Below are 15,059 nucleotides of genomic sequence, written 5' to 3'. Positions count from 1 at the left end.
TGTGGTTACGCCAAGTTTTTTGAAATTATCCAATAAAAAGGGCTTACTGTTGACCACTGGTTTCATTACTTGTTACAGTTACAGCGCCACTAGTTTCGATTTCGAACATGGTAGCAGCGCCAATAGGCATAAACCAAGTTGGCATGCATTCAGTTTGAGTGGAACATATGCTTGTAGCTGTGACCACAGAGCAGGTTTTTAATAGCAATTGAAGGCTGCAGCAGTGTGCGCTATACAATTAAATTTATTTACGATGTTGACTATAGGTGCCTTGATTAATAAACACCTTAGTTACTTGTTATATTGACTCCATGCGGATTGCTTACATTTCTATTCTGCTGCAGGTGGCAGCGAACGGAATTTCCCGCAGTCGGCACTTGGCAATCTTTCAGCTGCTCGTAGTAATATAATAGAAGACTTTTGGCCTAGGCTGTTTTGTGTTTCTGTACAACTGTTTGTATATAAGAAAGGTATGCATGTATGTTATGTAATATGAGTCATTGAGTCGTGTATATATGCCCGATGTAGCAATGAACATTTTAACCACCGAAATTTGTAACTTCATTTTTTAATAACAGAAAACCTGTTATTAAAATCGTGTGGACCAAGATTCCGAGGTGTGGGCTTGATGGTCAAAGCAGCTTAGCAGTATTATGGTTTTACCTTCTTCAATGAGGGTAGGTATTACTAAAACTTTAAAATTTACATTAACTATTTTTTCTGTAATGTCTGACAGTGTGGTAGACCTCTAGATAAACATAATTATTAACGTATGTTGTATATGTTGTTGCACAAAACAAATTCTTCAAATGTTAATAAAAAAATGAGCAAGCTTTCAAACTTTCCAATTTGAGTTTCATCACTATTTGAATCATCTTTAGTTTTTTATAAAATACATGATTTTCAATTTAAGTTAATAATTTATTTCACCAGCATTACAATGTGTGGTCTCATTTAAGCCTTTTGATAAATGGTAGCAATGCATGTATAATAAAGGCAGTTTGATGCAGGCTATTCATTAATGCTGTGAACGACAGCATGCGGTGTATGAAGCCACAATATATGGCGTACAAATGATCAAAAATATATAAATGCATAAAGTTAAATTTTAAACCTAACAGTAGCATCATCTTATTGACATTGCTGTTTGTAAACTGGACCATTCTCACTGTTGTTAAAAAACCACCAAGTCAAATGTATATTGTTTCACCCAATGTCTATTTCTTTACAAAATTCTTCTTTTCAGGTGTTTTTAATCATCTGCTTTGCTATGTCCTTTGGCGCCCTGATTATAAACACCAATATTATGCTGTCAGTGCATAACGTTGTAAGCAAGAAACGTTTAAGTTCGATGTTTCACGATGAACTACGTCATGTATTGTATGATATTAACGGACCATTCTATAGACGAAATGAAATTGAGGCAGGCTAAATACTTATTTAATTTTTACTTTTTAATTTTTTAAACTTTTTAACTTTAAACTAGTACTAAGTTACATACCAATATGTGGTAGCTTGTAAGCTGGCACGAGGTGTATGAAACAGAGCACCCATGTTATAGAGTGACTGTTTACTGCCACACGAGGATAAAGCAAGTTATATTTATTCGTTTATTCAACTGTTTAGGTATATAGCCTAAACAACGCTATATAAACAATTTAATGCTAATATTGTGAAAATTTCTGTATTTAATATCTAACTATCAATATTTTATTACACCAGATTAATAAGCAACTACCACTTGGTCACATGCCTCAGACCTTAATTTCTGGAATAAACCAAGCGAAGGATGATATAGATGCAAGCCCCTTTCTATACCAGGTATGCGGTGCCCTGACATGATATGTCACTGTATTGTGTTATAGTACTGCCAAAAATAAAGTCATGGTCTAGTTTTCTAACCCAAGCTAAGCCATTTACTACATGATTCTATCTTGTGTGGGTGAGGTCCCGCAGCGTGGCACGTAATGGGTCATCGAATTTAGGTCAGGATTGGCCCATTACCCCATTTACTACATGATACATTTTAACATCTATATTTATATACATATTGTTTTTACCCCACTAGTTAAAACAAATATTCACATTAAAAACTCAGCCTGTCTTTCCCAAATCCCAACTGTCGTGTTATATATATATTATATACATATTTTATTTTATTCAAAATTTTTTTTTTTTTTTTCTAGAAAAATTTCACTCCTAGTGTTGTTCTGGGCCACGGTCATTATAATAAAGATTCATTTGTGATTGGAATACCTTCAGTTAAGAGGGAAGGGGTCAGCTATCTTGAAACAACAATACGAAGTTTATGCCGTAGCATGTACCCTGTGAATGAAAATAAAACCTCAATTGTTGTGTTTTTAGCGGAAACTGATATGGATTATGTGCATAAGACCATGGGGTATTACAACATTTTATACCTAGTTTTGGTTTCTTTTGGTGCAGTGTTGTATTACAACCGATACTAATCATTTTTTGATATATTTTAGTGGTTTTGTCAAAAAAATGAGTGTATTGCAATGTTTTCCTATTCTATATATATATATACATTCAAATGATATCTATATATATATATAGTTATATATGAATATATATCATTATTTTTAAACTGTTTTTTTTCCAATTTTATCAAACGCAACCAAAAGAAATCTAACTGTGGTGCTAACTGCTAATATATTATAATATTTACTTTATTTTATTAACGTCAATATTTTACTCAGGGAAGTGTACAACACTTTTACTCGAGAAGTTGACACGGGGTTACTACAGGTCATTTCACCCCCTACCCACCTTTACCCCTCATTTAACTTACCCCAAACCCTTGGGGACCCCTCAGAGCGCGTACAATGGAGATCAAAAGAAGTTTTTGACGCAGCATATCTGATGTTTGTTTGCAGGAATAAAGCAGACTACTATCTCATGTTAGAGGATGATGTTATTGCCGTAAAAGGGTGAGTTTTGTTTTTTTATGCTTATTTTTTAAAGTTTGCAGATATTTTATAAATTATTATTAATATGATTTGTTTGATATGGGCGTGGTTGTATGGCAGTGGCGACACACCTTAGACTTGAGATTTAGACCAGGGTTGGCCCATTATCCAAATATAAATATGTAGATTGTACTTTTAGTTTGAATGAATTAATCTATGAATGTAACTTTACTTTATTGTTGCCGGAAAACAACAGTTGTTAAACACGAGTGTTCTGTTTTATGTTACTTTGTGGGTGATTTTTTTTGCTCTTTTTTCCCAAGCACACATTCACTCACAATGCTAGCAGTGGCCAGCTGTAGCACTGTCCAGTGTTCTCTAATATAAAAGTACCCAACCGCTGTTTTGTTGTCTTTTTAAACTGCCACCGAGAAACTTGAAAGGATTTTTTGTCTGAATGTGTGTGTTGTTTTAGGCCTATTGTTCAGCTGTGAAAGGACAGAGTGCCAACTGTTTGAAAGTAATATACACTAGACTGGACCCGACACTCTGCCATTATAATGCTGTAATGGACGGTTACAGGCTTTTTATATCTTTGTGTGGTAGTTTGGATTAAGTAATATGATAGCACGGCAGTTGCTCAGTTGGTTCCGGGCATTAAGCTGTTTCTTCCTGCAGAGATGCTTGAATAATTAAATACTGTCTGCCTCCGCATTAGTTACAGCTCTTGCTAAAAATAAGTTTTTTTAGTATGTACCCTGTGTAGTCCTTAAAAATACTAACAAAAAGCTGAAAAATATACTCGACAGTGTGTGGTTTATTGGTTTAATTCTCAATTTTTGATTGTAGTTTAAACACACTTTAGTTTTACCCGCACAAACCCTTTTCCTACAACCCAAACCTACATTTTGTTAAAACCACACAAAATCAAACACATTAATGTGTATACGACTTTGCTTAAGACGTTTGTCTACATACTATGTAAACTGTAAGGTGTTTTATTGTTTATTTTTATGTGTTATCTATGATAAATAAAGGCATTCTACAGTGTGTGTAAGTGTTTACCTAAGTATACATATAGGCTATAAGAACTGTATATATATTCTGTTTTTAAATAATAGTATACATAATAAATATATATATATATTAATATTATATATATATATAATTGATTTAAATCCTACTAAATCATCAGTTCAAATTTTTCCCTTAATTTGTATTCTTCCTAATTAGTTTTAATTTATTTAAATTATAAAATTTGAATTTGTTAAAATATTAACAAGTTAGCAAGTCAAAACATTATCAATTCAATATTCAATCAATTTATTGTTGATGCCGTTTCCTCTTTGCCTTTCCTGTTTATTCAGCAACTGCTAGTCTGTTACTTCATATAAATTATGAATCAGTAGTTTAGCTTATTCAAAACAGGATCTGATATAAGCAACGCGACACTATGTGCCAACAATTTTACAAAATATGCAATACAAATTAAAATTTATACACAATCAAAGCTGGTGCAATACATATATTATGTTTTAAAGTGTAATTAGTTTTCTGATAAATTTAAAATGATAACTTTCTGCTCAAAGTATTGGCCACACCCACACACCTGTACTGTTAAATCTTTCCATTTATTTTTCTGTTTTTAAACTGTAGGCATTTTTTTACTCAACAGTAGTACTTGTTTATGCGTAATCATGTTTTTTCTGTTATTATACTTATTAATCTAATAAAGAACTGTGGGCTATGGTCTATGTAAGTCATGAGGATATAGTTTTATAATTCTTTGAATGTCCTTTTTTTGTTCAATACCAAATTAAAAAGGTGTTTCATCTTCCCACACCCTACTATATACTAACAGCATATAGCCCATATAAAACACCTACCAATGTCATATAGTATACCATGTTGTGCATATAATAAACTTACTATACTTCTACTACTAAAGTTAACCCTAGTGCCAATAATAATATTACTAATTTTCCACAGCTTTGTTGAATCAATGAAAAAGATTGTTGCTGAAAACAAGGAAACTGACTTTGGATATATTTCTTTGTCAACTTTTAACTCAATCGGAAAATTATTTCGTAGAAGAGATATCCCAGCTTGGTAGGTTACGTATATCTATAATCTTTATCTTCTGTTACATTTTTTACACTACATGGGTGAGGTTTTATAGTATAGCGTGACACGGGACTCGAGATTAAGGCCAGAGTTGGCCCATTACCTTAGCATTGTACATGCACATTCTGTTCTATATGAGTGAGGTCCTACAGCGTGCCATGAGACTTAAATTTAAGTTGAGTTGGCCCATTAATCTGCACCTAGGGATTTCCTATGTTAATGTATATAAACTGTAGAAATGATCTTTTACTTTGTATTCCCTACGACAATAGCTTTTTTTACATGTGGAAATGTACTAGGGATTTTGTTTCCTTTTAATTACAAAGGTTTACCACAAAACCTCTACCTACTGTTTATGAGTTATAGCAAACATGTGGTGTTCATTTTCTTTGTTGTTTGTGTTTGCTTTGGGTAAACAAAACAGTCAGGCCACTTATTTTGAGCGTATTTAACTTTGATGTTGTTTTATATCCAGGGCTTCTTTCTTTTTCACATTTTATGGATTGAAACCAATAGATTGGTTAATGTTAGATGTTATGAGGATACAATCTTGTAATCCTGAGAAATCGAGCTCTGAATGTGAAGCCAATATTAAAAAGAGAATGCCACAATTTTCTAAAGGCCTTTTTCAACATATAGGTGACTTATGTGACTAAAATACTAGTATTTTTGTATAAATTTTAAAAGTGTAATTTTTTTAAACGAGCAATTTGCGAACTAACTTAGTAACGTGGGAAGCAAATTGCTTAACTTGCAATGTTAAATTATTAATAGCATGTAAATTATTAAACAGATATTTTCGAAGTGTGCTATACTTATACAGGTAAAACTATGCAATGCATTTTCACATCAGTGCTGTTAAACTGGCCGTTCACAAAATGTGTTTCTATCACTACGTTTATGAATTAATATTTCAAATTGCCAAAAAAATTATTTTATAAAAGCGAAGTAATTAGTAACAGTATAAATGTAACACGGACATGTCCCTTCTTGCATGTAAGCATTGTATCATGGACCCAAAGGAAATCATGTGTCCTAACTTTAATGGGGAGTCACACTGTTTATTCACACTTATAATTTACGGTCTGTAACGAAATATTTCCACAAAGGAATAAACAATCTTCATTTTCAGGTAAAATGTCGTCTCTTGCTGGCAAGAAACAATTAATTACAGACACTAAGTTCTCACGAGAACCGCAAGCAACTAACCCTCATGTTAATATTAAAGCAGAGGTGAGCCTATACTACTAATAAAGTAGGGTGGTAGAAGAAAAGACACATTTTCATTCTATTTTCTCGACCCATTTGGTAGTAAACAAAAAAAAACATTTTAGGAATTTTAAAATTGTATTCTCATGACTCGCATAGACCATTGTTAATTGTTTAAAAGACGATTTTTACTCATAAGAGCTTTTGACTTTTTATTTTTTTTAATTATTCTTGACTAGTTGTGTATGCTGTCAAGGTATGTTATTTTGTACTGTTTGCTTGACTTGGTATAAACCATTTGAAGTGATTGTGTAATGTGACGGTTCATTCGAATTTGTAAAGTCAATAAAATGGAAGTATAATACAATAATAATAAAGTTCAATACAACAATAGCTTTCATGTAAATAAATAAAGTTTCGATGGGTGAAACTTGTTTCCTGCTATTTTTACATTTATAAATTTCATGAATTTATATTTTAAGTTGATTAAACAAAAACTTTCATAAAATGTCCAAGGTAATGAAAATGCAGAAACCAATAAAATAACTATAGATATATATAACTATATATCTCCATTTCTAAAACCTACAGGTAAAACTACAACTCTCACCTCTGCCTAATCTAAAATACAAATATTGATTTCATAAAAGAAACATATTTGTGTTTTATGTCAATGTACAATATCCGTAAAAAAGAAATTTAAAATAAAATAATAAATTTATGTATATATATATATGTGTGTTTATTCTTTACAGGTATCCACTACTTTAACCTCTGCAGACTTATCTACTGCTAATGAATTGTATATAGACAGTGGGGGAATGAACAAGCATTTTCTCGTCAGTAAATTACAAACTGACGATGTAATTAAAGTTTTATTCAGCACGCCAAGTTATGTCCAATATATTCTTGTAAAAACGGGGAACGCAGATATGCAGCTTAGGTGAGTAGTATTTATAGATGTTTTTTATAATCTTTTGCAAAACTATATATATATATATATATATATGTTTTTTTTTTACTTGGCTTTAAGCCTTAAAAACTGTGAATAGAATAGGTTCATTTTAGCTGTATTACTTAATACTGGTAAGGGTATTGTGCTTGCATTGTAACTGAGGGCTATTTCTTGATACTAATATCAATACTTATATGTGTTTGTGTCAAGGGCAAGACACTTAATAGATATTGCTCCAATCCTGTGGTTACTATTAAATTGTAGTACCATGAATGTTGGGGCAATGGAACAACTTTAGCATTTTTTTGGGCCCATTGCATGCCAAGGTATAGGCCTTTACTCATACAGATTGGAAAAAGAATAAAGTACTGAGTAAGCGTTTAAGGCCCTTTGTGTGCCTTAAAAGTCAAGTCCAATTCATACTAAAACTTAATTAAATTGAAATCTATGATATTTGTCAACAACAGTTTATAAAACTTTCGGAAATTCCATAGTTTTGCATTAATAACTATCCCAGCCTTTTATTTTCGAAAAATCTTCATTTCTACAGATACTGTACTGAATGTGGGCTCATAGAGTATTTTGTTGATGTTTCTCAAACACCATCAACATACCAGCAGTGTGGAGCTTTTGACCGTCATGGTTCAGCACATTGCGTTATAAATCACCAAATATCAGGTTTTCAAATCCGCAATACAAAACCAGTAGACTCACAAGTTTGGTTTGATCTTATATATATGCAGTAAAAATGTGTTTTTTTTTTAGTGACAAGATTATGAAATGGGTCCTTCTTTGTTTGTTTATTTTAAATTTCAAGTGTTACCCAATACTACAAGGTTGCAAAACAATTAGCATTTTTCATGCACTTCCTAAAAAAATTATTAATTTATTCCTTTTTTGTCCAAATCAAACAGTGAGTCATCGTTTAACGTTTGCAGTCTAGTATTTCATTTATCATGTATGCACATTCAATTTTCTCATGCCACAGTTTAAAATATCATTTACATATGCCATAGAATATTTATATGCGTGAATTTTATGTTTGTTATTTAAGTTCATACTGCTGAGCTGTACTAACTATTGGGGTCAAATTTTGTGATTTTTACGGTTTTCTGTATTTTTTTGTTTATTTCAATCAAAAACTCATTCTCAAAATCCTTTGTAAAACGGAGAATGTTTTGGTGTAAACACAGAGTAGTGTGTTTAAATTACACTAAAGTATTATTTTCCACAGTGCTTATGCTGCGTTTTTGAAACAAATTTTCAATCTGCTATAAACCTTATGAAATTCATGTTTTTGTGCAACATTAACTTTTCTTCAGTATATTTGAATTATTTTGTCCTTTTGCAGTTTTCTTTTCAAACCGTCCTATCTGTAATTTAAAATCAAACAGCAGTTTAAGTTTTTTTATGTCTGTATAGATTATATTCCAATGAACTCTTCTTTTCATTTATTAGTTTGTGAACCAACATTTTGACCTATTCAGATCACCCTCATCAGGGTAATGACACTCCTAGCGTATAATGCCAGATGTGCTATATTACACTTATAGTATGCCTGGTATGAGCTATATATATAATGGTGTGGGGGATGACCGGATACATTTAACACATAATATCGAACTATCCTGATCGTGTTTTAAACAAATAACAAAGGTCTACGGAAGTCGTAAGGATACAATTTTATAATTTTTTGAATGTTCTTTGTTTACTACCAATTGGGCTAAAAAATAGACTGAAAAGTTGACCCATCCTTCCCCATCTTGCTATGTGTTTTGTTAAACTTTCTGTCAACACTTCTTCAAAAATCATTTTTTCCATACTGTTTTACTTTACTCAACTGAGTAGTACATTCACCTCATTTGTTGTTGCAGTCCTTTTTATTACCTTATTTGTTTTTTCCTGCTTGCAACGTTATTCTTCAATTTCATGTATGTATGTATCGTTATGTTTGGTGAACTGCATTATATGTTTAAAGTACAATCAAATACATTGCTGTCTAGAGAGTCCTGGGCAGCTTGCATTCTCTTAAATATTTTTGTATACCTTATTTCTTTTGGTGACAATCATGTTTTAAATAAGCATGAGGTCAGATCTAGTAAGCATTGGGTTTGCTTACATATGTGCGAATGCACAATGTTTTACTCGTTTTACAAATACACTTATCCAGGACAAGGCTTATTTTTTCTTGGTATATAAAATAATAACGACAAGTTTCCGATAAATCGATGTACTGCTAAATTGTTAAGTGCAAATGAAGTAAGATGCTACAAATATAATACGGTGTAAAACTAAAAATCATGATTAAAATAGAATTGCAAAAGAGTCACTAAGAACAGTTAAAACAGCTAGGTGTATTTACAAGTGGGGAAATTTCTGTACAGTAAAATGAAAAATGGCTTCATATGTATTTAGTTAGAAATAGTGATAGCAAGAAAATGAATATTATTTAAGCACAGTAAAAGGTTCTTTGTACAAGCATGATTTATATTAATTACATTAAAAATGTCAAAATGGTAAAAGTGTCTGTGAAAATGTACGACAGCAAGCCTTATGAATGCATAACCTTACTGATTAAATTTATAAAAAAAAATTTATTTATCTCTTTCAAAAGATAGTAAGGATCAAATCATTAGACCAATGAAAAAAGAGAAATCAACAGCAAACAGACAGTCAGTACAAAATAAAAAGTATGGAAAAAATCAGTTAAAAGGCTGTAAAACCCAATAATACTGTTATGAGTAAATTGGTGGATTTCATTGCTAAATGAATGGAGCTACTGCTATTTTGTATTACAAATACTAAATTCACATAAGAACACAAGTGTTTTCTTCATTAAATGTTCCATCTCTTTCCTCTACATCAACAAGAACACCATCCAAGAATTCTAGCTTTGGAAATTTAGCAATCACTCTGTTCAAAGAGGATTCAAGATAAAATTTGAGGTCAGAGGAAAATTATTTATCATTAGGATATGAGTATTTAGTCATTAAAGTAATTTTTGTATAAAAATAGTAGTTATGGACAATACAGAATGTCTAATTAATGTACTCATGGGGAAGACCTCATTTTAGTTTTGTAAAGAAAGTTTTGTAAAAAAAAGATATTTTTCCAAAAAATATATATAAGGAGAAAATATAGGCCAACTCTTGACTAAATTTCATGTTCCAAGGCACGCTACGCTGTAGGACCTCACCCAAATAGAATAAAAGGGCAGACGAACTAAAGTAAAAGCTAGTATATCAATCTTTTGTGTTATTTAATTTGAAACCTTTTTCTGTAGTTTGGCTCAAAATGAATGGGGTTCAAAGAAAGGTCAAGGGTTTTCAGATGTTTAAATTTTTCGGAGCCTTTCAGATTCGAAATGTTGTTCTCACAAAGATTGAGATGCAACAGTTCTTTGGAAACTGGAAGATCCTGTGGAATAAGGTGAAAATAATATTATTGTGTTTAATTTAGATGAAAGTTTTATTGCATCCCATACACTACGTAGGTATGTATTGAAAATTTCATAAAGTCACATAATACATGGTAGCTCGTAAGCGGGCATAATATGTGTAAACGGAACACTGTTATAAGGACTTCCTTGCCCAAATTGGTGAGAATAAATAAGTTATTGGCCCAACATACAGGGATACATTAATTGTTGCCCAAGCACACAAGAATAATTATATTCGTTCACCGTTTTTAAATACAACCCACAAACTTACATTGAAAGAACAGAAATAATTTTTCCTCAAATTCAGAGAATGACATTTTGGTAGTTGAACTGCTTTCAAATCAACAAGTGAATTATCAACAAGATTTAGCTGCACACAATTCTCGAGAGTTTTTAAAACTCGCACAAAGTTTTTCACTTGGTAGTCATGACCCAAGTCTTGGTAAGAAAAATTTACAACCTGAAAAATTTTGCAATTTTTTTAATTCAGGTTATTTTATCTGTGAAAGTAATACTGTGAAATCAGTCACATTATGGTGTTATTTTATTTTTACAAAATTTGTTGTACTACAGGAAAAACAGGAATAAAGATATATGGTTAAAATAAGTTACGGGGTAGGCTAATTACAGAGAAATTTTCAAAAGTGTTCAGAGAAATTCTAAGCAAAAGTAGGGTAGGTGTATAGTGTTACGATAATTAAATATATTTTTTTATCTCTATCCTATATGGATAGTAGTTTTGGCTTTTAAAAAATAAAAATATGTGATATTCTACATTTAAAAAACAGATTTTTCAGGGTGGGAATATTATAATTATTTTTAAAAAAATTGTACTCTATATGAATATTACTTTGGACCTGTAAAAGTAATAAAGTTGTGACACTATTATTTTAAAAAACAAGTTATTTTGTTAAATTATAGCAAAACTCACAGTTGCTTTTTTCCAGTTTTCATATTTGCTTTTATAATTATGCCTTAGATGCAAACGTGGGGTGTCAGCATCTGAATCACTACTACTGCTGCTACTGCTACTGCTGCTGCTGCTTTCACTGGATATAACAGGTCCTGGAAAATAGATGATTTTAATGCAAAGGGTATAAGATAAAATCTAAATTTGATATATATATAAATATACATTCCAAATGGATAATCAATATTTTCTACCTGTATAAACACATATTTATTCCTATAATTTTTTTCAAAATGTTCTGAAATGTGTGGTGTATAAATAAAAAAATTCCAGTTATAAAAAATAATAAATGAATAAATATAACTTGCTTTATCATAGCAGGGCGGGGCACAACATTTGTAATAACAGGTTTATATCTTGTGCCCTTCTATGAATTAACACATATGTAATGTGTGGGTATATTTTTTTTAATAATTGACATTCATTTATTTATGGTAATATTAATGACCACCATGTTATACATCAGGTCTAAGTGAAATTATTGATTTACCAACTCTGATCCTTGGACAATGTAGATCATCTCCTGTTATTTTATTCTTTGGAATTTGATGCCAAACCGCGAACTTTACATCATTTCCTGGAAGCTATAAGCAGAAAAAAGTAAGTTTTTTTGAAATTTTGGTAATATTAAAAAAATCATATGTTATCTGCTAGCGAATAAAACTTAACTACTAGCCCTTGACCCTAACCAAAATCCTTTACTACCATCCTCTAACACTTCCCACCTGACTAATCTGTAACAGACTAGAAGATTCTTTACTAGTGTCTAAATTTTGTCATTTTTGACGAAGTACTGATGACAGTACGTCAGTACATTCACCAATGTAAAAACAACTGCATAAAAATATATAATTTACAGTTACTAATTGGAAGCATATGGAAACCATAATAACACTACACTGTTTATTTTACAAAAAAAAATTATAAAAAAACATTTGTTTTATTTTTAAAACCAACCTCATCTGGAGAAATAATTTGTTTGCTCTCAACTGGAGAAGTTAGAACAACCACTGGTACAGTTGCCATGACTTATTATATATTAGTAAAACTAGTATAAAAATATATATGAAACAGGTTTAAATTATACCGTTTAATGTATTAAAATGTATAGCAGGGGTAAGATGGGAAATTGTGTTCACTTTTCCTGTCCCATTTGGTAGTAAACAAAGAATATCTAAACAATTATATAACCAAGGCCCCGCGACTTAATAGCGTTGTTAATAACAGAAAATATGGAGTTTAGGGGCTAACGGTATTCCAGCTTACATCAGAGTAAATATAAAATTCGAGAAGATTTTTGTTTTGTTTATGGCGTGGGGTGTTGCTAGTGGTTATTTGCATACGACCATAGATATCTAGCTTCGATTAATATCATCAGCTTTGTGAAATATTTCTCGAAAATATATCTTCGTTTATTAGGTATTTGGGTTTATATTACGATCGTGTTATTCATGACAAATGAAACGATAGTCATATATTGGAAAGGAAATATAAATGTTCGTATCTGCGTAAAGCCACGCATTGCCAACACCAGGGTCCATATGTTTATATGTGGACTCTGGCCTACACCAACGTCAGCCTACACCAAAGAAATTAAAACCAGGTATGGAAAACAATTGTAATCATGAAATTAACGTTAAGATTGTAATTATTAACATTAAATTAGAGTTAAATTAACAAATAGATTAAAACCATTGGTTGTAAACTATTTGGCCCACACAGTAGGCTTATGCATTCGTAGGCGAGGCGTAGTGTGACACCAATCGTACATCGATCTGCTGATTGATCCCCTAACACAAGTTTAGCTAAGCCGAAATGCGATTACGAAAGCCCAGTTTAATTACCGCCCGAAATGAAATCGAACTGTGCGATGATTTGGGTTTTTCTATGATGGAAAAATCGATTGATGAATTATCAACTAAATTCAATAAGCCTGTGAAACGATTGCACTTAAACAATGCTGTAACTAAAACGTGTCGGCATTTTTAAGGTAAAACCGAAGACTGACGTGTGCGACCATTCATAAAATGAAGTGTGAAACCCACGTCATTTACAGCGCACGTATAAGGAAAATCTCTATAAATAAATGGAATTCTTACACTGCTGCGCTGTTGGTGGAAATATTTACGATCCTGCTTTCATGTAGACACAATTTTCTAGGCGGATTTATGCTACTACTAGCACATAAAACATTATGTATAGTACTGTGGAGTAAGATAGGATACTTGTAGAACCAAAAACGCATGTTTCCTAATCATTTTTAACAATTAAACTCGTGAGAATGCGGTTATATAATTTTGTAAACAATCTTTGTTAACTAATAAGTAAGACGATGCTAAAAACTTTTTACCCAATCCCCAACCTGCTATGTATATTCAATAAGGCACCCAGCGCTGGCCTAAAATAGATCGACCTTTGCAACGCGGGGTCACCGATGGGATTTGTTTTGCATGTGCGCGTGTGTGTGGGCACATAGCGCGCACCAGGAGCGGAAATTATAAGCAGGATGTTACGTATGCGATCGCGTCGCAGTCATCTAAGCGTAGTTTGTCAGATGGAGCTATGCTAGTGTTTTGGTAACGGTGATTGCCTACTATGCAATAGTTTTAATGAGTGCCACTCATCAATATATATTTGAAGTTACAGGTGGCCTAATAAAAGGTGTGATTATAGAATATACTTTTATCGGTCCAACATATCCTGTTCAGTGAGTCGATAATAGAGTTAAAATAATGTGATTGCACGTTAAATGTTACAAGTTTGTTAGACTATACTGTAATAAACCACGAGTTAGTAATAAAAGGCATGTTTTAATGACTTAAAACGGGAGTTTATTTTATACAAGGCAAGGCAGGACTGATACAACAGGATTGGTTTGATATTTAAAGAGAGTTTCCGTTCTGTACTAAGCTTGGTATGTACTAGTAATCTATTACCACAGCAGTGTCAGTATATGTTACTCCGAGGTAAAGCAAAAGAACAATTAGTAATGAAACAATGTTTTAGCATAACAACATTTTCCAGCCATTGGTTTATAGTACAGACAGAATGAAGTAAATATAGTAGGATGGGGAAAGACGGGACAACTTTAACACACAATATCCAAATATTCTGATGGCTTTTTTAACAATTTACAGCGGTCTGTCGGAGCCATGAGGTTACGGTTTCTTAATTCTTTGAATGTTCTTTGTTTACTACTAAATGGAACGAGAAAAAAGAATGAAAAGATGTCTCATCTTCCCCCACCCCACTATAAAAAAAGCAAAACATATCGAGATTAAAGCATTCTGTTAAATAATAGCTTGACAGTGGGTATAGAGGGCAGGGACACCGGCTGTTATGAGAAATCAAATTTTGAAAAATTTAAGACTAGTATGAAGCTATCCCCGTTTATAACCAATTAAATTCGCGCTGTAACCTTTTGGTTAGGGT

The 15,059-nt window shown here is 32.0% G+C and overlaps 2 protein-coding genes across 2 annotated transcripts; one reads left to right on the top strand and one right to left on the bottom strand.

The window, feature by feature from the left end:
- Positions 1-311: 311 nt before the first annotated feature.
- On the top strand, positions 312-9,253 carry LOC100181865 (alpha-1,3-mannosyl-glycoprotein 4-beta-N-acetylglucosaminyltransferase A-like). Its single transcript, XM_002120914.5, has 11 exons — positions 312-470; positions 579-677; positions 1,247-1,423; positions 1,723-1,821; positions 2,187-2,401; positions 2,721-2,951; positions 4,920-5,039; positions 5,530-5,693; positions 6,187-6,287; positions 7,019-7,206; positions 7,769-9,253. The coding sequence occupies exons 2-11, from the start codon at positions 654-656 to the stop codon at positions 7,962-7,964; spliced, it is 1,515 nt and encodes a 504-aa protein (XP_002120950.2). The 5' UTR covers positions 312-470; positions 579-653; the 3' UTR covers positions 7,965-9,253.
- Positions 9,254-9,437: 184 nt separating this feature from the next.
- Positions 9,438-12,916, bottom strand: LOC100177988 (protein phosphatase 1 regulatory subunit 42). The gene is made up of 6 exons (XM_002123311.4): positions 12,585-12,916; positions 12,118-12,211; positions 11,589-11,722; positions 10,929-11,117; positions 10,490-10,635; positions 9,438-10,131 (listed from the first exon to the last, which is right to left on the bottom strand). Exons 1-6 carry the CDS (start codon positions 12,651-12,653, stop codon positions 10,026-10,028), a joined length of 738 nt encoding a protein of 245 aa, XP_002123347.1. The 5' UTR covers positions 12,654-12,916; the 3' UTR covers positions 9,438-10,025.
- Positions 12,917-15,059: the final 2,143 nt, after the last annotated feature.

Source organism: Ciona intestinalis, chromosome 5 (genome assembly GCF_000224145.3).
Source record: "Ciona intestinalis chromosome 5, KH, whole genome shotgun sequence".
In the NCBI taxonomy this organism is placed as follows: domain Eukaryota; kingdom Metazoa; phylum Chordata; class Ascidiacea; order Phlebobranchia; family Cionidae; genus Ciona; species Ciona intestinalis.
The sequence above is the reverse complement of the archived record's forward strand: the minus strand, read 5'-3'. Positions and strand labels throughout refer to the sequence as shown.

What these genes read in the sequence shown, in the direction of transcription:
- LOC100181865 (XM_002120914.5), top strand. Translation starts at nt 654, where the DNA reads ATGGTTTTACCTTCTTCAATGAGG. An exon ending in CAAGCCCCTTTCTATACCAG is followed by an intron (nt 1,822 to 2,186) that starts GTATGCGGTGCC and finishes TTTTTTTTCTAG; the next exon opens with AAAAATTTCACTCCTAGTGT. An exon ending in AGGCCTTTTTCAACATATAG is followed by an intron (nt 5,694 to 6,186) that starts GTGACTTATGTG and finishes CTTCATTTTCAG; the next exon opens with GTAAAATGTCGTCTCTTGCT.
- LOC100177988 (XM_002123311.4), bottom strand. Translation starts at nt 12,653, where the DNA reads ATGGCAACTGTACCAGTGGTTGTTCTAACTTCTCCAGTTGAGAGCAAA. An exon ending in ATTATTTCTGTTCTTTCAAT is followed by an intron (nt 10,636 to 10,928) that starts GTAAGTTTGTGG and finishes CTTATTCCACAG; the next exon opens with GATCTTCCAGTTTCCAAAGA. An exon ending in GAGCCAAACTACAGAAAAAG is followed by an intron (nt 10,132 to 10,489) that starts GTTTCAAATTAA and finishes CTCTTTGAACAG; the next exon opens with AGTGATTGCTAAATTTCCAA.